The sequence below is a fragment of the Halichoerus grypus genome, chromosome 2 (assembly GCF_964656455.1).
Source record: "Halichoerus grypus chromosome 2, mHalGry1.hap1.1, whole genome shotgun sequence".
In the NCBI taxonomy this organism is placed as follows: Eukaryota; Metazoa; Chordata; class Mammalia; order Carnivora; family Phocidae; genus Halichoerus; species Halichoerus grypus.
The window spans coordinates 168,621,704-168,645,951 of record NC_135713.1 but is presented as its reverse complement, the minus strand read 5'-3'; the positions used below and the strand labels follow the sequence as shown (position 1 = coordinate 168,645,951).

The window sequence follows — 24,248 nt, the reverse complement described above, 5'->3', positions numbered from 1 at the left end:
AACAGCCTGACTGCTGACATGGAGAAAGTTTTTGGGGTCTGAACAGAAGATCAAGCCAGCCACAGCAGTCCTTTAAGCCAAAGCCTAATCTAGAGCAAGGCCCGAACTCTCTTCAGTTCTATGAAGGTTGAGAGAGGTGAGGAAGCTGCAGAAGAAAAGTTTGAAGCTGGCAGAGGTTAGTTCATGAGGTTTAAGAAAAGAAGCATTTTCCAGAACCGAAAAGTACAAGGTGAAGCAGCAAGTGCTGAGGCAGGAGCCGCAGCAAGTTCTCCAGGAGATCCAGCTCAGATCATTCGTGAAGGTGGCCACACCGAACAGCAGATTTTCAGTGTAGACAAAACAGCCGTCTATTGGAAGAAGACGCCATCTAGGACTTTCATAGCTAGAGAGAAAGCAATGCGTAGCTTCAAAGCTTCAAAGCACAGGCTGACCCTCTTGTTAGGGATTAATGCAACTGGTAACTTTAAGTTGAAGCCAATGCTCATTTATAAATCCAAAAATCCTAGGGCACTTAAGAATTATGCTAAATCTACTCTGCCTGTGTTCTACAAGTGGAACAACAAAGCCTGAATATCAGCACATCTGTTTACAACATGGTTTTACTGACTATTTTAAGCCCACTGTTGAGACCTGCTACTCAGAAAAAAAGATTCCTTTCAAAATATGACTGCTTGCTGACAGTGCATTTGGTCACCCAAGATCTGTCATGGAGATGGACAATCAGAGTAATGTTGTTTTCATGTCTGCTAACACAACATCCATTCTGCAGCCCATGGATCAAGAAGTAATTGTGACCTTCAAGTCTTAACAAATACATTTTGTAAGGCTATAGCTGCCATAGATACTGATTCCTCCGATGGAACCGGACAAAGCAAATTAAAAAATTTCCGGAAAGGAGATACCATTCTAGAAGCCATTAAAAACATTTGTGATTCATGAAAGAGGTCAAAATATCAAGATGAACAGGAGTTCTGGAAGAAGTTGATTTCTTCTTTTTTTTTTTTTTTAAGATTTTATTTATTTATCTGACAGAGAGAGAGAGCGCACAAGCAGGGGGAGGGGCAGAGGAAGAAGCAGGCTCTCTGCTGAGTGGGGAGCTTGACAGGGCACTCAATCCCAGGACCCTGGGACTATAACCTGAGCCGAAGGCAGACACTTAACCAACTGAGGCACCCAGGTCCCTGGAAGAAGTTGATTTCAACCCTCATGGATGACTATAGGGGTTTTAAGATGTCAGTGGAGGAAGTAACTGCAGATGTGGTAAAATAACAAGAAAATTATGATTAGATTAGAAGTGAAGCCTGAAATGTGACTGAATTGCTGAAACCTCATGTAAAACCTGAACAGATGAGGAGTTGCTTCTGATGGATGAACAAAGAAAGTGGTTTCTTGAGTTGGAAACTGTTCCTGGTAAAGATGCTGTGAAAATTGTTGAAATAACAACAAAGGATTTAGAATATGACATACACTTAGTTGATTAAGCAACAGCAGGGTTTCAGAGGACTGACTTCAATTTTGAAAGACGTTCTACCATGGGTAAATTGTTATTGAACAGCATCACGCGCTACGGAGAAATCATTCCTGAAAGGGAGTCAATCGATGCATGAAACTTCATTGTTGTCTTGTTTTAAGAAATTGCCAAGGCCACCTCAGCTTCAGCAACAGCACCGTGACCGGGCAACAGCCATCAACACCAAGGCAAGAGCTTTCACAAGCAAAAGGATTACAACTTGCTGAAAGCTCAAATGATGATTAGCATTTTTAGCATAAAGTATCTTCAGTAAAGGTATGTACATTGTTATTTTAGACATGCTATTGTACACTTAACAGACTACAGTATTGGGTAAACATCACTTTTACATTCACTGGGAAACCAAAAACTCATTGGATTCACTTTACTATGATGTTTGCTTCATTGCTGTGGTCCAGAACTGAACCTGCAGCTTCTCCAAGGTAGGCCTACACACTGCATTAGCTAACGCTAGCTCCACATGGCCAGTTGTATTCAGGAGTGTTCCCCCAACAAATCTAACCAGGTGAGCTCTTTTCCCTCCTTTAAACAAACAAAACCCCCAAAACATTCATAATTTCCAAGTCTCAGAATACAATCTAAACTCTCAATATGTTTTACTAATGGTCAGGCCCCTGCCTCCCTTTACAGTAAGTAGCATCTTCAAACTTTCCAGCTCTATCACTGAATAGTTCAAGCAAAATGTCTTTCTGTCCCTCTAGTTCACCATGCCCTCTCTTGCCACCCGGCTTTCAGAGATACTGCGTGGGTCCTCTGTGGTGTACTACTTGCCCTCTTCTTCCCCTGGCAAACTCTTACTCATCCTTTTGATTTCAGTTTAGATATCCCTCCCTCCTAGGAGTTTTTTGACCATTTGATCTAAATTTATAAATATAGATGAAAGATATGTAACTGGTGGGCTAACAACGACCTACTTAAGACAGACCAAGTCAAACCTCTAAAAGTCTTATTCTACAGTCTAAGTTTCTTCCATTAGGTCAAAATAATAGCTTCAGAGTCCAGAAAAAGGAGAGATCTAAAAAAAGTTATGAGTGAAGGAAGGGGCGCCTGGGTGGCTCAGTTGGTTTAAGTCTCCAACTTTTGGTTGTGGCTCTGGTCATGATCTCAGGGTCATGGGATCAAGCCCCATGTTGGGCTCCACGCTCAGTGGGGAGGCTGCTTGAGATTCTCTCCCTCCCTCTCCCCCTCCCCCCCACTTGCTCTCTCTAAAGTAAATAAATAAAATCTTAAAAAAAAAAAAGAATGAAGGAAGATTTGGCTAGGCAGCTACTAGTAAGAAATTAGCTTTGGGCAAGTGTGAGTTACCTATGGAACAATTCCAGAGAAAGGTTAATTCTGATACTTGTGAACAACTTAGTACCAGCAGATTACTTGAGGGATACCAGTCAGGGAAACAGAAACAAATGCCACCTCAATTGTTAATGTATTAAGCAGATTAGTTTGCTTCACGCTTTGGAAAGTGTTGTGCAAAGTGAGGTTTTAAAGAAGCTTAACTTAAAAAAAAAATGCCATTTTGGCTCAAAGCCCCAACTCCATTGAACATGTTTAGGAACGGGTGGAGACATATGCTCAATACACCTATTTATCCTTTCTATAAATCGTGGCCTGATACTATGAATTTGTTGGAAGTTATTGATGAGATCAAAGCACAAAAACTAAACACACACACGCGCTCGTGCACGCACGCACACACACAGAGTAAAAAGAGCAAACTATATGGTTCTTTTCTGATCAAAACAGTGTTCTAAATGTATTTAAAGCACATGGTGGTTTAAAAGAGCATGAGAGGTTTTCTCACCTATAGCCTGTGTTATTATCTTGGCAAGTGATTCAATGTGTCTTCTGGTAAAAATCTAGTCAAGAACATGTATTCCATATAGGTATTTTAAAGAATACACTATTGCTGTGCAAAAGCTTTTTATCTTGATGAAGTCCCAATAGTTCATTTTTGCCCTTGCTTCCCTTGCCTTTGGCGATATTTCTAGGAAGAAGTTGCTGCGGCTGAGGTCGAAGAGGTTGCTGCCTGTGTTCTCCTCTAGGATTTTGATGGTCTCACATTTAGGTCTTTCAACCATTTGGAGTCTATTTTTGTGTGTGGTGTAAGGAAATGGTCCAGTTTCATTCTTCTGCATGTGGCTGTCCAATTTTCCCAACACCATTTGTTGAAGAGACTGTCTTTTTTCCTTTGGACATTCTTTCTTGCTTTGTCGAAGATTAGTTGACCATAGAGTTGAGGGTCCATTTCCGGGCTCTCTATTCTGTACCACTGATCTATGTGTCCGTTTTTGTGCCAGTACCATACTGTCTTGATGATGACAGCTTTATAATAGAGCTTGAAGTCTGGAATTGTGATGCCACCAGCTTTGCTTTTCTTCTTCAACATTCCTCTGGCTATTCGGGGTCTTTTCTAGTTCCATACAAATTTTAGGACTATTTGTTCCATTTCTTTGAAAAATCTTGATGGTATTTTGATAGGGATTGCATTAAATGTGTAGATTGCTCTAGGTAGCATTGACATCTTCACAATATTTATTCTTCATCCATGAGCATGGAACATTTTTCCATTTCTTTGTGTCTTCCTCAATTTCTTTCATGAGTAGTTTATAGTTTTCTGAGTACAGAAAGCTTTTGCACAGCAAAGTAAACAGTCAACAAAACCAATAGACAACTGACAGAATGGGAGAAGATATTTTCAAATGACATATCAGATAAAGGGCTAGTATCTAAAATCTATAAAGAACTTATCAAACTCAACACCCAAAGAACAAAGAATCCAATCAAGAAATAGGCAGAAGACATGAACAGACATTTTTCCAAAGAAGACATCCAAATGGCCAACAGACACATGAAAAAGTGCTCAACATCACTCGGCATCAGGGAAATCCAAATCAAAACCTCAATGAGATACCACCTCACACCAGTCAGAATGGCTAAAATTAACAAGTCAGGAAACGACAGATGTTGGCGAGGATGCAGAGAAAGGGGAACCCTCTTACACTGTTGGTGGGAATGCAAGCTGGTGTAGCCACTCTGGAAAACAGTATGGAGGTTCCTCAAAAAGTTGAAAATAGAGCCGTAGGACCCAGCAATTGCACTACTGGGTATTTACCCCAAAGATACAAATGTAGTGATCCAAAGGGGTACGTGCACCCCACTGGTTTTTTTTTTTTTAAGATTTTATTTATTTATTCATAAGAGAGAGAGAGAGAGAGAGAGAGGGAGAGGGAGAAGCAGGCTCCCGCTGAGTGGGGAGCCCGATGCAGGACTCGATCCCAGGACCCTGGGATCATGACCTGAGCTGAAGGCAGACGCTTAACCATCTGAGCCACCCAGGCGCCCTGCACCCCAATGTTTATAGCAGCAATGTCCACAACAGCCAAACTATGGAAAGAGCCAAGATGTCCATCAACAGATGAATGGATAAAGAAGATGTGGTATATATACAATGGAATATTATGCAGCCATCAAAAAACCCGAAATCTTGCCATTTGCAGCGATGTGGATGGAACTAGAGGGTATTATGCTGAGCGAAATAAGTCAATCAGAGAAAGACATGTATCATATGATCTCACTGATATAAGGAATTCTTAATCTCAGGAAACAAACTGAGGGTTGCTGGAGTGGGGGGGTGGGAGGGACAGGGTGGCTGGGTGATAGACACTGGGGAGGGTATGTGCTATGGTGAGCGCTGTGAATTGTGTAAGACTGTTGAATCACAGACCTGTACCTCTGAAACAAATAATACATTATATGTTTAAAAAAAAAAAAAGAGAGAGTAAGAAGGGAAAAATGAAGGGGGGGGAATCAGAGGGGGAGACGAACCATGTGAGACTATGGACTCTGAGAAACAAACTGAGGGTTCTAGAGGGGAGGGGGGTGGGGGGATGGGCTAGCCTGGTGATGGGTATTAAAGAGGGCACATATTGAATGGAGCACTGGGTGTTATATGCAAACAATGAATCATGGAACACTACATCAAAAACTAATGATGTAATGTATGGTGATTAACATAACATAATAAAATTAAAGAATACACTAAATCATGTTTATTAAAGCTACATTTTAAAGATTACTGTTGTCCTTGTTTAAGAGATTCTTGGGCAATCACCAAGATCAGAAATGGAAAGGACTGAACCCATAATGGTACCTAATTCCCCATGTATGGTTCACACTTCAAATAACGAGTTTACAAGGTTATTTATTTGTCCCATAGGAAATATGATTTAGCAGGAAAAAAAAATCAGATATTTGAATAATTCACATAGGTATCTCAAGGCCAAGTAGCACATAAATCTGATGAAATATTCAATACCAGGAAACGTAGTTTTTCACTTCGTGACTTTGTTGCCCATAGTCACCATTCAAACAAACAAACTGAACATTTCTGGGAGGCTGAAGGAATTGAAATGCCTGTCAAATCCTTGCCTCAACAGAAAATAAACTAAGGGGGTGCCTGGGTGGCTCAGTCGGTTAAGCATCTGCTTTCGGCTCAGGTCATGATCCTAGGGTCCTGGGATCGAGCCCCACATCGGGCTCTCTGCTCGGCGGGAAGCCTGCTTCTCCCTTTCCCACTCCTCCTGCTTGTTTCTGCTCTCGCTAACTCTCTCTGTCAAATAAATAAATAAAATCTTAAAAAAAAAAAAAAAGAAAAGAAACTAAGATTGAATGGCTTTTCTTGAGAAAGAAAAAAGCAAAGTATCAGTAATGGAAAACAAAGATGTCATCACCACGGTAACCACCAGGAAGGCCCTCGTTTGCCAAACAAAGCCTCAGCAACCGCTACTGCCTGTAAGACATAGTATAATGTAAGAGTAACTGGCACACAGCCATATCCACTTACCAGTTCTATTATTTGGACAGCAGATATTCAGGTGTAGTTCCTCATACTGATGACAAATAAGCAAAGAAATGTTTAACAATGTCATCTATTGATAAGTTCTAATATTTCCTCATGGTATGGCTTTTCTACAATGATTAATGAAATCTTTCTTGCTTTAACAAAGTATTTACTTGGATAAAGTGCTAGAAGTCTTTTGTCCTGACTCTAAGTTAAAAAAACAATAAAAGCTGCAGGACAGTATGAACTTAGAGACACTGTAAAGTTTCTTTAAAGCACATTTAAATTAATCAAAGCACCAAGGAGTCACCTGAAACTAGTAAAACATCTTTATATATGAACTATGAGTTGACTATAAACCGATTTTAATTTTTAACATAAATGTCACACATGATACACGTATTACTGAGAGCCAGTTTGTAAGTCACATAAGAAAAAACTCATTTTAAACAAAAAATATTACTAAACTTGATATTTTGTCTTATCAAAAAAATTTCAAGTATGATGATTTTCCTGCCATATCTAAATAGACTTCAGACTTTGACAGTCCTTCCAAAAATTGTTTCCCTTAAATGTCGTGCTCAAAGGCAGCAGGATTTGAAGTTAAGTACGTCACTTCCAACAGTGACTCTTCTGAAAAGAACAATAGTCACTTGGATGTATTTATTCTTAGATGCTAGTTTTAGAATTTTTCCATGTTATTTTATATAATCAAACCTCTTCAGGACATCTTGGGATTATTTACTTTCAAGGATCATATACTTACACCAGAAGAGGTAAACCACAATTCATTAAAACAACAACAACAACAACTGGTGGGGCACCTGGGTGGCTCAGTCGGTTAAGCGTCAGACTCTTGATTTTGGCTCAGGTCATGATCTCAGGGTCATGAGATCGAGCCCCGCATCAGGCTCTGTGCTCCCCATGGAGTCTGCTGGAGATTCTCTCTATCTTCCTCTGCCCCTCCTACCCCTCATGCCCGCTCTCTCTTTCTCTTAAATAAAATCTTTAAAAAACCTGTTTTATTTCATAGCAATACATGGACTGTAGCCACTAACCATATTAATTTATAGTACATGTCAAGTCACGACTATCAGATTATTCAGAATCAGTCACCAAATCATCTTTGATGAGTAAACCAAAGCCTTGTTTCACTAACACCCAAGGTCACTATACTTCTATTAACCAATATCAGTATCAGTATCACAGAAAACAAAACCACTAGAGAAATCTTTTGGCTCAATTCAGAACTCCAATTCTAACTGCTATTATTAAATCAAGTCTTCTTCCTTCAAATTATAGTCATGTGTGTCTATAATTTAAGCTGGTAATTAGTCTTAACACTATCACTGAATGATTATATATAACAACTAAAAGCTGGGTTCATTTATTAAGTGTTCTATGAATTGCCACATACTCTGATAGATTCTCTGTATCTAGATAAAGACATCTAGGGCTAAAAGTCCAAGAGGTGAACAGAAAATTTATATTCCATGCACCCTCAGCTTCACTGTGGCATTATTTAAAATAGCCAAGGGGCAGCTGGGTGGCTCAGTCGGTTAAGCGTCTGACTCTTGACTTCTGCTCAGGTTATGATCTCAGGGTTGTGGGATCAAGCCCCAAGGTGGGATCCATGCTCAGTGGGGAGTGTGCTTAGGATTCTCTCCCTCTCCGTCTGTCTCTCCCCCTGTGTGTGTGCATGCTCTCTCTCTCTCTCTCAAATGAATAAATCTTAAAAAAATAATAAAAATAAAAAATTAAATAGCCAAGACATGGAAGCAACCTAGTGTCCACTGATGGACAAATGGATTAAGAAAATGTCACAAACACATACATACACACACACACAATATTATTCAGTCATAAAAAAGAAGTATATCTTACCATTTATAACATGGATGGACCTTGATGGCATTACACTAGGAGAAATAAATCAGAGAAAGCCAAATACTGTATGATTTCATTTACATGTGGATTCTAAAAAAACAAAAAAGTGAACTCACAGATAGAGAAGAGATTGGTGGTTGCCAGAGGCAGGGATTGGGGGGTGGGTGAAATGGGTGAAGGTGGTCAAAATGTACAAACTTCCAATTATAAAATAAGTAATTCCTGGGGATGTAATGTACAGCATGGTGATCATAATTAATAATACTGTATTAAATATTTCAAAGTTGCTAAGAGTAGATCTTAAAATTCTCATCACAAGAAAAAAATTCTGTAACTATGCGTGTGATGGATGTTAACTGGACTTATTGTGGTAATCATTTTGCAATATATATACACACAAATATTGAAACATTTTGTTGTACACCTGAAACTAATATAAGGTTATATGTCAATTATATCTCAATTTAAAAAAAGGAGAATTATATTCTAACATGGTCATTGTTAAATAGTAATAGAATATGCAATGGTTTAGTAAGGAGGTATTTTACCAAAATTTGCCTAAAAAGGCAGAGGAGAACAAATGTTGGATGAGGTTGTGGAGAAATTTAAATTTTTGTACACACTGCTGGTGGAAATGTAAAATGATAAAGCTGCTTTGGAAAACAGTTTGGCAATTCCTCAAAAGGTTAAATATCAAGTTACAGTTCTACTCCAAAGATATATACCTAAGAAAGTAAAAAACATATATCCAGACAAAAACTTATACATGAATATCCATAGCAGCATTATTCATAATAGCAAAAAATGGAAACAATATCCATTACCAGATGAATGGGTTAACAAAATGTGGTATGTGCATGCAATGGAATATTATTCAGCTATAAAAAAGAATGAAGTAATGATACATGCTACAACCTCCATGAAACATGAAAAAACTGTAAAGTAAAAGAAGCCAGTCACAAAAGAGCACATACTGTATGAGTTCCCTTATATGAAATGTCTAGAAGAGGCAAATCCATAGAGATATGGATGCCAGGGACTAGAGGGTGTGAGTGGGGTCAGAATAGAGAATAAATAATGGGTATGGAGTTTCTTTTTGGGGTGATTAAATGTCTAACTTAGACATAACTGCACAACTCAGTAAATATACTAAAAACCACTGAATTGTATACTTTAAAAAAGTAAATTTTAAAATATGTGAATTCGATCTCACTAAAGTTTTTTTTTTTTTTTTTTAACTTGCCAAGAGGAATAAGGGTCAGGTTACTGAGATGGGTCTTGAATCAAAAGTAGGAGTTTGCTCTATGTTAAAGGAAGGGCAGCCAAGCCCAATGGTAAAATGGTCAGTGTTGCTGAAGCACAAGGCTAGGCCTTATAAAGTCTAGACCATCCTTCTACAGATGTTACTACACACTGTGGTGGCTAGTCTTCTATTATTAAACTTAAATGACCAATTTAAACAAATGGTTTTAGGACTTTTTTGACCACTGTAAAAATAATGTACAGAATGCTCATTTGGCATTCTGAGCTTTCTGGGCAGACTTTTGTGTCTTTGCCCGCTCCTACAGTCTTCTTGACAACTGCTCTGATGATACCCTCAGCAATGTACCATTAATACCCTTTTCTGAGAACAGCCCAGAAGCACACAAGGCTACTTGGAACCACATCAATGACTGTTGTGGAGAAATTTAAATTTCAGATTTCCAAAATAAGGCCAGCATCTAGCTTTTTACCAAAATGATTTTCAACCTTCTGCTGTAGTTCAGCAACCTTGCAACTAATATGAGCAGTATAAAGGATTACGAAGAAACTTGTATGAGATGCTAAGGAACAAAGGCTTTATCTTGTAAGTCAGTGGTTTTGTTGAAGTGTGGGACCCATATGATATGGTGGTCTAAGAAATAGGCATTTAATAGTTCTATATTTCTTTTTTACTATTATCTTTTGTTTACTGGTTTTCTAGTTATAGCAATCAATACTCATTTTCTATTTATAGTATAATATAAATTTTCCTTTAAGAAAAAAAGTCCAAAAAAAAAAAAACCAATAAAAAATACTGAGGCAATAACAGAAGTTTTAAAGAAATGGCAAAAATCCCAAAGGTAGTATATGAATGCCTTACATATGAACACTTAGCTAACAGGAGCACATAAAAGGTTTTACCTGGAAGTAACATGGTCATATTTTAGAGAGATCATTCTGGCAGATGTGGAAAATGGAAGGGATGGAGTAATATCCCGGTGACAAAGAATCCAATTAGGAAGTTGTTGTAATTGCCTAGACCAGAGATGAGCAAATTATGGTCCACAGGCAATATACTGCCTACATGCCACTTGGCTCCTAGATTTTTATTTTTTTTTATTTTTTAAAGATTTTATTTATTTATTTATTTATTTGACAGAGACACAGTGAGAGAGGGAACACAAGCAAGGGGAGTGGAGAGGGAGAAGCAGGCTTCCCGCTGAGCAGGGAGCCTGATGTGGGGCTTGATCCCAGGACCCTGGGATCATGACCTGAGCTGAAGACAGACGCTCAACTGACTGAGCCACCCAGGCACCCAGGCTCTTAGATTTTTAAAGAATTGTTCAAAACAAAGTAACTCCCCTCCCCCAAGAAGAAGAAAATCTTCTTGGTTTGTAAAGCCTAAAATATTTACAACTTGGTCCTTCACCAAAAATGTTTGCTAACCCCAGCTTCAACAACTGATTAAACTATAAACTGAGTTTGTAATATGAGGATAAAGCATAAAAAAATTTCTGAAGGAAAATCAGTAATACTTAATGTTAACATGCCAAAATTAGGTAACAGACTTACAGTATTATAAACTTAGGAAACAAACTCGCTCAAAGACAGACATTTGCCCTTGGAATATGTATTTTGCAACTAAGGGGAAATGTGTTATTTTCCCTATGTTAGATTTCTAAAACGAAAAGGCTGGTATTTTACCATGGAAGAGAAAAGTGCTTAAGTACAATTCTAAAAGGTATCACATTTAAGTCTAACATAACAACAGCCTGCTTATGCATATTTGCACATCCACTTTCTGAGGAAGCTTACAAATAATTTCTAAAGAAAGTAACTGTCCACAATGAAAGCCACTTGTGCTACACACTCCTGAAATGTTTTAAATGTTCTACTTTTAAATACAGGTAAAAGCCCACTAGTAGCATGATAAAAATGTCAATCCTGAAAACCCTAACTGCTTTCAGAACTAACCAAACATACGTAACTTTCAAAACTTTAAAAGTTTAAAGGACATGAGGCATAGGAGCAATAAGCATACATGGCATAGTACTTATTGAGGGTTATCTTTTAAAAAGCAAAAAGTGTGTCCATTGCCAAGAGTGTTTGCGTGACTGCCACCCAAGAAAACATCCAAGTGTCCTATTCATGAGACAAAAATCCAAAGACGAAAGAGAAAAGTTACGGAAGGGAAGACAGGGCCTAATTGTTTCTAGAATAACATACTTAAATTGCTTGAAATTCTTAAGAAATTGCTACATAAAATTTATGAGCAATAAGATGATTTTATAAATAAGACCACTTTTCTCCATTAAGAGTTCTGAAAGAATATGTGAAGGCAGAAAGTTCTAGAAACAACCCCCCCCCCCAAAATAAGGGTAGGCCAATTCAAGGTAATATAAGTATGTAAAGGAAAATACTGCTCTTATAATTGCTTGCTAGTTCCAAAGCTCCAGCATTAAATATGAGAAATTTAGATTTCCCAGATAAAAAAATTAACAACACAGTTGCTATTCTTACATCAATCCTGGCTACTATTTACCCAATGCTTACTATATGCTGGGCACTGTACTGAATGCCATTCAAATATTATCACAGTTAATACTCACAATAAACCTATAAACTTGGCACAGATCTCACAAGCCCTCATGTGAAACCCCTGGGACAAGATATAGTTCCGAATTTAGAGTTGTTCAGGTTTTGAGGAAGACACAGTGCACATATTGTTTGTAGTAGTTTGGATTCCGCCAGGAAACAGGTGGCACACTCAAATTGGGCTATTAGGGAATGTGTATAAAGGAGAGGGAAGGGTTTAGTCTAAGAGATATAGGGAAACTATAAAAGATAGTGAGAGAGTAGACCTGAAGGGTAGGGCAGGGAGCAGTTACCAGAGACCAGACACAGAGAGGGCTGCCCAACAAAAACTGTTACCTTCACGGAGGGATGCAGTCAACCCACAGTGACCTTGCCGGAAGCGAGCCAAAAGAATACATCATTCTCCATATGGGGAAATGAGTGGAAATGAATGAGGAAAGAAGCTCAACGCTATCTTCCACACAGGCCAGCCTCTCAGGGGACAACAGACTGGAGAAGTAGAGGGAGTGGATCTAGAGAGGCAAAGCCAAGTTATCCAGCACACAGCATAGACGAACTTCTGTCACAACGCCAAAATAACCCTCAACAAAAGACAACAGAAGTTTATTTCTCACTTGTATCATGTCATCCAGTAGTTCAATCACGTCTAAGACCCCATTATGAACCCTCGGTTTCTAGTGGGTGCTGACAGAAGAGAACAAGATGAAGAATGGTGAGGAGGCCTGGAAGGGGCACACATCAAGGGAATCTACCTTTTGCTGACCAGCATGCAGTCACACAGTACCACCTGACTATAAAGATGCTTGGAGCGGTATGGTAAATGTGCCCGGAAGGAACAGAAGAAACACAAATATAAGTACCAGCCGTACACTAAGTGGGACAAATACAGATAGTACTAACAACAATAATGAAAAGCCTCACACCAATGCCGGTTAGGTATTTCCACCAAGTAAGTTTTGGTATCAAACTTTTTTTTGGCAAAACTTTACATTTTCAGAGGATTTTGGATCTCAGAATTGCAGGAAAGCGATTATGAATGTGCATTATGATCCACATTATGCAAATGAAAAACCCTCTCAAAGAGCAGTCAGAAAATAGAGATGGGACTTCAACTGAGACCTGTGATCGGCAAACTTACACTTGGGAAAACAGCAAATGACCAAGTGGCTCTTACCTTTTTTGACATTATTAATGATATCAGCCCTTGGACATGAAGAAACAAAGGAGATACTGCCATAAATTCTAATGTTTACTGTGTCCTATTCTGTCCCAGCACTCACTGTGCTAGCAGGTGGAGGGGATACAGATAGTTAAGAGGTGATGCCTGACTGTGAAACGCCAGAGTGTGGTAGAAGAAAGATTTAGGATACCTCTATAGTAAAAAGTAGACTCTGATCAGTGCTCTAAAGTATGAAGTCTTAAAATGACTGATGCTGAAGTGCAGAATTAGGGAAGGCTCACATAAAAGGCACTGCCATCAGTTAGACCTGGAAGGAAGCACAAAAGTTTGAACGAAGAAGAAGTACTTTGGGCAGACAGGGAAGACTGCACAAATGTAGAGAGGCAGGAGGTATTTAAAGGCCTAAATAATGGATGGCAAATGATTTTTGTTTAGGAGCATCTGAGTGCTGGAGAGTTCAGAATTTTAAATTTTACTTATCATCACGAGGCCCAGGCAGCTTAAGATTAGTAAGAAAAAGAAGATAATGAGGAGTCCAAGGTTGGAGAGCCATTTGGCTAGGTGATGACGCAATTAACTGAGAAAGAGATTATGAGAAGAACCTATCTGGGTTCAAAAGCAGGAAAGGGAAAAACTTTGAATTTTAAATTTTAAATATGTTGAGATTGAAGTGTTTGAAGCATCACTAAGGAGTTATCTGTGCATTACCTGAGTACTCGGATTTGTATATTTCTACTCCAGTTGCTAAGAGGCTTTTTATGTTGACTTCTAGGTCTAATCACGCTAACCTCCAATTAAGTGAGGTTCTCTATTATATGTACCATATAAATAAGATGTAGCAAGCACTGGTTCTATTCATTCAGGAGAAAAACAAATCTTTATAGCAAAGTAAGACAAGTGAGAAACATGTACTGACTTGTACTTCTGCCATTTATGTAGCAATTTCCTTTTATGTCAACACCACTGTTCACAGCCCTGCAATTTTTAAAGAGTGCTGGCCAATGCGATGAAAACATTAGCACAATACAACCGAACTTCCCTGTATGCTAGTTATCAAGGAAAAGAAGTAATCAAAAGACAAAATTCCTTTAAAGAATATACTTAATGTGCTTCAATGTGGATGGTTTAATGTATTTAAAAAACTTTGTTGGGAGGGGTGCCTGGGTGGCTCAGTTGGCTGGGCAACTGACTCTTGATTTCGGCTCAGGTAGTGATCTCATGGGGATCTTAGGTGGGATTGAGCCCCGCATCAGGCTCTGTGATCAGCAGGGAGTCTGCTTGGCTCTCTCTCCCTCTAAAATAAATAAATAAATCTTTAACCAAAAAACAAAAAACAAAAAAAACTTTGTTGGGGCACCAGTCACAAAGCATGTGACTCTTGATCTCAGGGTTGTGAGTTCAAGCCCCACACTGGGCGTGGAGTCTACTTAAAAAAAAAAAAAGAAAATTAATAAAAAACAACTTTGTTAATGCAGTATGATAGTATCACTTTCATATGCAATCCTTTTCTTATTTAGTTTTATATTAATAAAGTTTAACTTCTTTTCTAATAGACTAATTATGTACTGTTAAATGCCTGGAATGCTATATTTCCAAATTATTTTTAATACTTCAAAATAACCATGGTCAGAAACTACCAATAAACATACACACAAGATCTTTAAGAAAAATAAAGACATCTATCTCTAATATACTTATTTGATTTAAAGTCATGATAATCACAGCAGGCAAAATAATGTATTCCTCTAGTTAGTCAATCCAGTGAAAAAACTAACTAATGAATACATAGATAAGAGGAATAACAAAGATATATTCACTGGGTTCTTTAAGCAAGTAGAGGGATGCCTGGGTTAAGCGTCTGCCTTCAGCTCAGGTCATGATTGCAGGGTCCTGGGATCTAGTCCTGCATTGGGCTCCTTGCTCAGCAGGTAGCCTGCTTCTCCCTCACCGTCTGCCTGCCGCTCCCCTTGTGTGTGCTCTCTTTCTCTCTGACAAATAAATATATAAAATCTTTAAAAAAAAAATAAGCAAGTAGATTTTGGAAAGACTTTATTTGAATTCCTTGATCTCTGCCAAGGTCTGTCTGTTTATACCAATTGTTTGGAAAACATCCAACAGGAGATTTTCAAAGAGCAAATGGCAGGTCAAGTTCAGAACACGTGACTTCCTAATTATATATAAAAAGCATAGAGTAAAAAGTTAGATCCCCCTCAGGACACTGAAGAAAGCCTGAATTTGTAATCCTCAAAGAAAAAAACATCGAAAGGTAATATTAATTTGAAATTTTCTGAATTACGTATTAGAACCAAATGTAAATATTAGATTTCTAAAATTAAAGTTTGCACTTTAAGTTAAAGAAAAAAAAGAATATTTAACCATGACCAACATGAGCTAACTATATTATCTCAAATGTGGCAACCCATTAGATTTGGATGTAAGATAAAAGAAAATTAGCCTTACTTTAAAAATGGTTTACTATTAAACTTTTGGTCTTTGTCTATACTATGCTTTCACACTCCACATCTACTAATGAATTCTGGACTAAGAGTCAGACTCAAGTTCTAGTTCTGGTCATTTTTAGATATGCATACTCAGGCAACTTACACCCTTTGTCTGAGCCCATCTGTAAAATGAAGGAATTGATACTGATCCCTCTAAATTTTCCCCTATCTTAAAAACTGTTCTAGAGGGGAGGGGGGTGGGGGGATGGATTAGCCTGGTGATGGGTATTAAAGAGGGCACGTACTGAATGGAGCACTGGGTGTTATACGCAAACAATGAATCATGGAACACTACATCAAAAACTAATGATGTAATGTATGGTGATTAACATAATTAAAAAAAACTATGAAACTGTTGTTGTTTTTTTTAAGATTTTAATTACTTATTTCAGAGAGAGCACAAGCAGGGGGAGCAGCAGAGGAAGAGGGAGAAGCAGGTCCCCCCGTTAGCAGGGAGCCTGACACAGGGCTTGATCCCAGGACCCTGGGATCATGACCTGAGCCAAAGGCAGACACTTAACAGACTGAGCCACCCAGGTGCCCCAAAAACTATGAAACTGTTAAACCAAAGATTGGCATTTCCCCAGTGCTGGAATGAGGTTTCCTTCAGTTTTCCCCTCTTTAAAAAAAAGCTAGTTCTTAGATTTGTGTTCAAAGTGTCAGTAAATTTCTGTAATTATTTTGAAACAGGAAAATGATGTTCAAGCTATCAGTCATCAGCCTGTTCCTCCTATCTGTCACTAACACTCTGGGGATAACTACAACACTGATGACCTCAGGGTCTATGGCAGACCGGAGTTCCAAGATGAGCCTGAATTCTATGACAACCCCAAATTCCAAGACAACTCTAAATGCCAACACAACCTTGAGTTTCAAGACAACTTTAAATCTCCATATAACCTCAAAATCCAAGACAATCTCAAAATCCAAGACAACTTCAAATCTCCAAATGATCTTAAATATGAAGATGACCTCAAATACCAAGACAACTCAGAAAACAGCAGTGAGCCCAAAGATAGTCACGACCAGAAATGTGATGACTATGAAAAGTGGTAGCACAACACTGAATCCAATGGTCAACATTCACTTTCTTCTCTATATACTATGCTTGCTGTTTTGTGTGTGCTCAGGCTGAAGTGAACTTGAATGGTCTGCATTCCTAGCTCAGTTCATTACTATCTGCTGAATTACAACAAGCACACTAAGAAAATCAAATTTATTTCAATTTATTTCTTAGGAAATTATCATTATTCTAACCAAATTAGATTGTAGATTTTAATTGTGTTAAGTTTAATTATTACCTTAATATAATGCTTTCCTTCCTTATAAATGCTAAAACAAGCAAAATACTACACATTTGCCTTTTAAATGTTTGCAAAATAGAACAGAAACTCAGATTTTTACATTAAAAGTTTAAGAGAAGAAATTATGTTGGTGATGTTTAACCAAAGTACACCTGTATGTGTGACAGAGGAGGATAGGGGATGGGGAATGAAGACCAGTGTGTGCTATTTTTGTATTGTTTTATTTTTTATTAAATAGACAATACTAATCTTTTTTTTTAAAGATTTATTTATTTTAGAGAGAGAGAGCACACAAGTGGGAGGGGCAGAGGGAGAGGGAGAGAGAATCTCAAGCTGACTCCACACTGAGCTTGATCCCACAACACTGAGATCATGACCTGAGCCAAAATCAATAGTTGGACACTCAACCAACTGCGCCACCCAGACGCCCCAACAAGTGCTAATCTTAAAGGAAATACTATAGTACACACAAGACAATATACATATATATCTGTGTCACCATACTTCATGAATATGGAATAGTAATATGTTGTCACAGTAAAGAAAAGGTGCCAATTCTGGGGGTTTTTTTTGAAAAAAATTTTTAAGTTTTTCTTATTAAGTAATCGCTACACCCAACATGAGGCTCAAACTCATGACCCCAAGATCAAGAGTCACATGTTCTTCCAACTGAGCCAGCCTGCTAACTATTGTAATGCATAATACAGTCGGTCCAATGACAAAATTATCTTGCTCTGAGTAAACCTTTGTCTGGTATTTGAAAAGGTCACTTGTAAATTAGATGCCTAGAATTCAAAACTCTTCCATATAGAAATATATCTCATAACTACTAGAGAGTTTCATGCTGGTCTACAAAGGTTGATTTAGCCCAAAAACCTCGTACCTAACTTTAACACTGATAATAACTAACTCACTAATAGTGCAGTTGTTAAGGTTTGAAACCCAGCTCTCATTCTTAAGAAATGTGCCACCATGAGTTAAATACATGACCCAGTGCGATTCCAAAACTTCAGTAATAAACTCACTACAAATGAATCACTTTGGATGCCTGTTGAATATATAGATTAGGCTCTCCCCAAGAGATTCTGATTTGGTAGCTCATGGTAGGATCTGGGGCTATGTTTGCTTGTTTTAATTCTCCAGGTCATTCTGACAGCTAGGTCTGGGAATGACTAACAACTCTTAAGTTTCAGTTTATACACATGTCAATCACTGTTAATAACAGTGCCTCAGGTTACCGTTAGGGTTAAATGAAAAATCCTATCACATGCACAATTTGCCTGATGCAGAAAAGCACTCAGGAAATGTTAACTGTTACCATCATTATTACTACTAACTACCTCAAAAGCAATTGCCAGGTATCAGAATATTCCTAAGAGGAAAACTCTTCACTATAACTTTTAGGTTTTATATTTTTAATTATTCTTCAAAAATAACCTGTGTTCCCGGCAACAAGTCAAATAATACAGATACATAACAAATACTATAATTGGTCCTCTACCTTTTCCAATCATACTCCCCTGCAATAAGCAATGTGAACAGCTTAATGTGTCTATTTTCACACATTTCTCAGTATATATATGCTTGTGCACACATATCATATGACAAGTGTCAGCTTTCCTACTGGGTCTTTTTAAAGTGTAATGGAGGACTTCCGTTACTTTCGGCTGCCCAGAATCCATTTTTCCTCATCCTGGTATCTGCCATCCAATTTTCCTTTGGGAAACCCTGCCCCTGGTGTCCTTTCAGTTCATGCAGTTCAAGTTGGGCTGGCTTCACCACGGAGCTCCAGGGATGGGTGCATGATTCAGGCCTAGACAAGACATTCCATCCCTCTGCCACAGTGACTGCCTCAGGAATTGGCATATGACTCAAGCCAGGCAGTAAAACCAGCACTTCTGCTGTACCTACTAGGAAAGAGATAATTTTCCCTCTGTTGGTAAGCTGAGAACACAAAACATTGCTGGCCACAGGAAGAGCCTCCTGGGCACAAAATCAACCCAGAGGGGGGAGCCTGGGTGGCTCGGCTGGTTAAATGTCTGCCTTCGGCTCAGGTCATGATCCCAGGGTCCTGGGATCAAGCCCCACCTCGGGCTTCCTGCTCAAAGGGGAGCCTATTTCTCCTTCTCCCACTCCCCCTGCTTGTGTTCCCTCTCTCACTGTGTCTCTCTCTGTCAAATAAATAAAAATCTTTAAAAATTTTTTTTTAAATTTAAAAAATTAAAAAAAAAAATAAAAGATGACCTGGAAGAAGTTATCTGGGGATTAGGAAGTGGGAGAATAATGCTGCATTAGTATAGGTAAGAGCTAATAAGAGAGTCTCAGGAATGGCAGTGGGGAAAAATGGTTTCAAAAGGCATTTTCGGGGCACCTGGGTGGCTCAGTTGGTTAAGCCACTGCCTTCAGCTCAGGTCATGATTCCAGAGTCCTGGGATCAAGCCCCGCATGGAGCTCCTTGCTCTGCGGGGAGCCTGCTTCTCCCTCTCCCTCTGCCTGCAGCTCCCCCTGCTTGTGATCTCTCTCTCTCTCACTATCTCTCTCTCTGTGTCAAATAAATAAATAAAATCTTTAAAAAAAAAAAAAAAAAGGCATTTTCAAGGTGCCTAAAAAAAATATTAAACCATTAAGATCCAATTTTAAAAAATGAAAAATTACAACAAATACCAAAAGATAGCCCCTGATAAACGAACAGCACTAGGTGGTTATTTTGAATCACATGATTTCCAGCCAGGAGCATGTACTTGACTTAAGGGGCAGCCAGAAATGTACTGGCTGACCAGCACCTAGCATGAAAAGTTTTGTCAAATAGGTATATTTTAGCTGAACCACAGTCTCTTTTTGGAATTTGAAGTATGCAGTGCTGAGGTAATGAAAGACTTAGTAGCTGTGGCTAAAATTGAAAGGATACAGAAAGAGAAAAAACAGGGAGTTGAATATGAAGCCAAGAGAGAGTCAAAGACTGTAAACTAGTTCCAGAACTGATAGCCACCTAGTTCTGTCTACACCTGGGCAGGCTCTGCTGTGTAATTTATGTTTTTCCTGAGGCCTATCTTCCTGAGAAAAAAAGAATGTCTTCTTTGCAATAACAAAGGCCTAACTGAAACAATGTAACTAATCCGTCAGGATCCCATAGCTAAAATCAAGACTAGGTGACTGATAGGAGGATAAAAGAAAAAGGTAAGAATTTTAAATGATTAGGGTTTCTAGCATGGGAAAGAATAATGATGTAACTGAGAAAGAAAATACAGTTGTAAAGAAGCTGATTTGAATATATACTGAATTAAGTTTTGCTATTTCAAGTCTGAAATGTCCGTGGACTATCCGCAAGGAGAATGGGACCTATAGGTCAAAAAATATTAACTAATACATAGTAGTCTAAGCCACAGAAACACAGGAATATCAAAAGAGAAGTCAAACCCAAGCGCTCTTTGACAAAGTTGGCTTTGTAGAGATAAAGCCCTTACTATCTTCTTTTGGACTTGTACCATGGAGGAAGTGGGCCTCTCTCTGCTCTGAGCTACCATGTGCTCAACTGTCTTGGAGCTAAGACTTCATATCAGGTGAAAATGAAAGCTGAGAGGAGCTCCAGGGTCTAAACAAAAAGCTCAAAATATTGAAAATCTGAAATTGGAAGAGTCCTATCCAAAAACAAAAACCAAAAAAGAAAAGAAAACCTCAAACATACTCTGTACAGAACTTTAAAGTCACAAAATAGACAGGATAGTTTCTATAAGTGCCACCCCTCACCTTTTTTTTTTTTAAACCTAAGAAGAAACAGATTCAGAAAAAAATGTCTAAGATTATGCAGCTAATAAAGAAACAGAGTTGAGAATCCTTAGCACTCTTAAGTCACCATGTTCTATAGGTTTCCTGGAAATCTCACTGATTTAATCCAACAGAGGGTGTCTGCATCAGGCCCATGCTACTTTCCTTGGCCTTTTCTAGAACCTGCAAAGAAGCAACACAATCTTACAGTTTCTGATGCTGAAGAAAAAACCTAGCTTTGAGGTTTTCCAGAAATCTTTGCGATTTATAAACTAACAGGAATTTAAAGGGGGAGGAGGACACACATCTGCCTCTCTCACCAATGTTTGACTTTTAATTACTTTGACAAAACAGGGAGGGTCAAAATATACTGGCTGCATTAAGAGTTGGGGCTGAGGGGCGCCTGGGTGGCTCAGTCAGTTAAGCGTCTGCCTGCAGCTCAGGCCACGATCCCAGGGTCCTGGGATCAAGCCCCGTATCGGGCTCTCTGCTCAGCTGGGAGCCTGCTTCTTTCCTCTCCCTCTGCCTGTCGCTCTGCCTGTTTGTGCTCTCTCTGTCAAATAAATAAAATCTTAAAAATAAATAAATAAATAAAAGTTGGGGTTGAAATACAAATATGGTTCATCTCTATTGCGAAAGATAATTAGAATTATCTTAGGCAATTTAGAAACGGGTACTGATACAAAAGTTGGAGAGAAGACTTTCAAGGGAAATAAAAGATGTTACTCAGGAATTGTTCAAGAGGAGAGCTCAGGGTAAATGCAAGTTTCTATACTCTTGATTCCGTAACACCCAGTGCTTAGGACTCCTCGGTCTTAACACCATCTGGATTATTTGATTAAATGCATTTCCCACCTTCCGCATTCCTTTCTTCAATCCTCCCCCACTATTTCTCAGCCTCCATTTATTCCCTACACACTGATAAGCTTTTGCCACTCGTGACTATTCAATCTACTGACATAATTCTTCAATTTATGTTAAATTTAGGAAACTTGGGAAGATTAATTCCTACAGCTACTGAACAGCAAAATTAAGATTACACATAGTCCTAAAATTCCAAAACCAATGGTCTCTGTTACATTACATTGTCTCTAAAGTTCAACTACCATGAGTTTATGTCATCAACAGAAAGAAGTAAAAATCACCAACTAATATCACAGATAAGTTCTCAAAAGGAAGGTAGAATGGAGGCAAGAAAGAAAAGGGAGGGCAAGGCAAGCCTCATACCTATTGTTAAGAAGGAGCTCACAGCATTTCCAGAAAGGCTTTCTAAGAACTAGCCTGGACACAGCATGAAAAAAAAATGCAAGCATTTTTCCAGGCTGTCATCTGTGCTATCCTTATAGAAATTTCCCATAGCTTCTCTGAATTATTTGTTAGGCCACCCCAATATTGTCAGACACAGCATATTACTGAAAGTTCTTAGAAAAAGACTCTTAAAGTTTTATTTCTGCTTAAAAAGAAATGTTCCTGATTGTCATGTTGTAGATATTATTTAATCAGAATTCAGCTAAAAACGAAAGATATTTAGCAATCTTTTATTCTTGGTAATTAATCCATTGTAGGAAGTATAAAAAAACTGATGTAAGAAAGAGAAGCCAATAGGAAACAGGTCTCCTGAAAAGCAATTTCTAATATACCACGTATCATTTTGGGACAGGATGCCTATTTATCCAGCTATATTCTTCCAGGTAAACTTGTCTTCAATTCCAGTAAAGTCAAATGGGAAAAACCAAACTTGCTATCTCTCTACATTTGTTATTATTTTTAAAACTCCGTTAAGAGAAACTAAAACATAGTATTTCTTACCTCCGTGCAACATAATAAAATATAGGATTCCCAGCTTTGGAAGTCCCAGCTTGGTAGAAAATGCTTAATGTTTTCAAAGCCTTGAATTCTTCTTTTTCATGTACTTGATGCCTGAAAGAAAAAAAAAAAAAAAAAAAAACAGAATAACTCATAGGCTTTATATTGTCCATTGAGTATTTCTAAAAACCCATGATTAGAGCAATGATAAAATATTTAAAATGACAAAATATTTAAAAAGCAAAACACTTTCTGAAGGGCAATTTTAAAACAAATACCAAAAATTTCAAGGAGTTGCTCTTTGAAAACAATGAGTAGTTCTTAGGACTATCCTAAGAAAAGTACTGGGCAGGAATATTAACCATAGGATTGTTTTTTATCATGGTATTTTTTTTTCTAGAAGCCGTTGAGTTTTTATTTTTTTTTTTTAAGAGTTCAGTTTATCAACCTTTTCTTTATTGGTGTATAATTTTGAATGATTAAAAAGGCCTTCCTTTTTGCACATGTTTTCTTCTTCATGGGAGTTTATCCTCATGAATGATATGAGCACCTTTATCCAGATGGTCACTCAGTTGTACCAACACCATTTATTAAAAGTCCATTCAATGGCTAAAATAAAAAACACAAGAAACAACAAGTGTTGGTGAGGATGTGGAGAGAAAGGAACCCTGGGGCACTACTGGTGGGAGTGCAAACCGGCGCAACCACTGTGGAAAACAGTATGGAGGTTCCTCAAAAAGTTAAAGATAGAATTACCATGTGATCCAATAATTCCATTCCTGGGTATTTACCCAAAGAAAACAAAAACACTAATTTGAAAAGATAATAATGCACCCCTATGTTTATTGTAGCATTATTTACAATAGCCAAGACATGGAAGCAACCCAAGTGTCCAATGATAGACGAATGGATAAAAAAGAACTGGTATATATACAGAATGGAGTATCACTCAGCCATAAAAAAGAATGAAATCTTGCCATTTGCAACAACATGGATAGAACTAGAGGGTCTAATTCTGAGTGAAATAAGTCAGAGAATGACAAATACCATATGATTTCACTCATATGTGCAATTTAAGAAACAAAACAAATGAACAAAGAGAAAACAAAAACAAAACTAGTTGCTGGAGGAGAGGTGGGTGGGGGAATGGGGAAAATAGGTGAAAAGAAGATAGTAGGAAGGGAAAAATGAAGAGGGGGAAATCAGAGGGGGAGACGAACCATGAGAGACTATGGACTCTGAGAAACAAACTGAGGGTTCTAGAGGGGAGGGGGGTGGGAGGATGGGTTAGCCTGGTGATGGGTGTTAAAGAGGGCACGTTCTGCATGGAGCACTGGGTGTTACAGGCAAACAATGAATCATGGAACACTACATCAAAAACTAATTATGTAATGTATGGTGATTAACAGAACATAATAAAATTAAAAAAAAGAGTACACTTATCATGATAAACACTGAGTAATGTACAGATTTGTTGAGTCACTACATTGTACACCTGATACTGGTATAACAATATATGTTAACTATACTGGAATGAAGTATTTTAAAAATACAGTTCATTTTACCTACTATTTCTATGTGTCTTGTGTACTGAAGGGGG

At 38.2% G+C, this 24,248-nt stretch overlaps 1 protein-coding gene across 8 annotated transcripts in view; it reads right to left on the bottom strand.

Annotated features, from left to right (window-relative positions):
- NF1 (neurofibromin 1) overlaps positions 1-24,248 on the bottom strand; it is a 282,567-nt gene that overhangs the window by 86,667 nt on the left and 171,652 nt on the right. For all 8 annotated transcript variants that reach the window (XR_013446092.1, XM_078068156.1, XM_078068155.1 and 5 more), the window contains one exon: positions 22,652-22,762. Coding sequence is in view for 7 of the 8 variants with exons in the window: in XM_078068156.1 (XP_077924282.1) it covers positions 22,652-22,762 (111 nt within the window). In the remaining variant the exon portion in view is untranslated. The remainder of the gene's footprint in view (positions 1-22,651; positions 22,763-24,248) is intronic.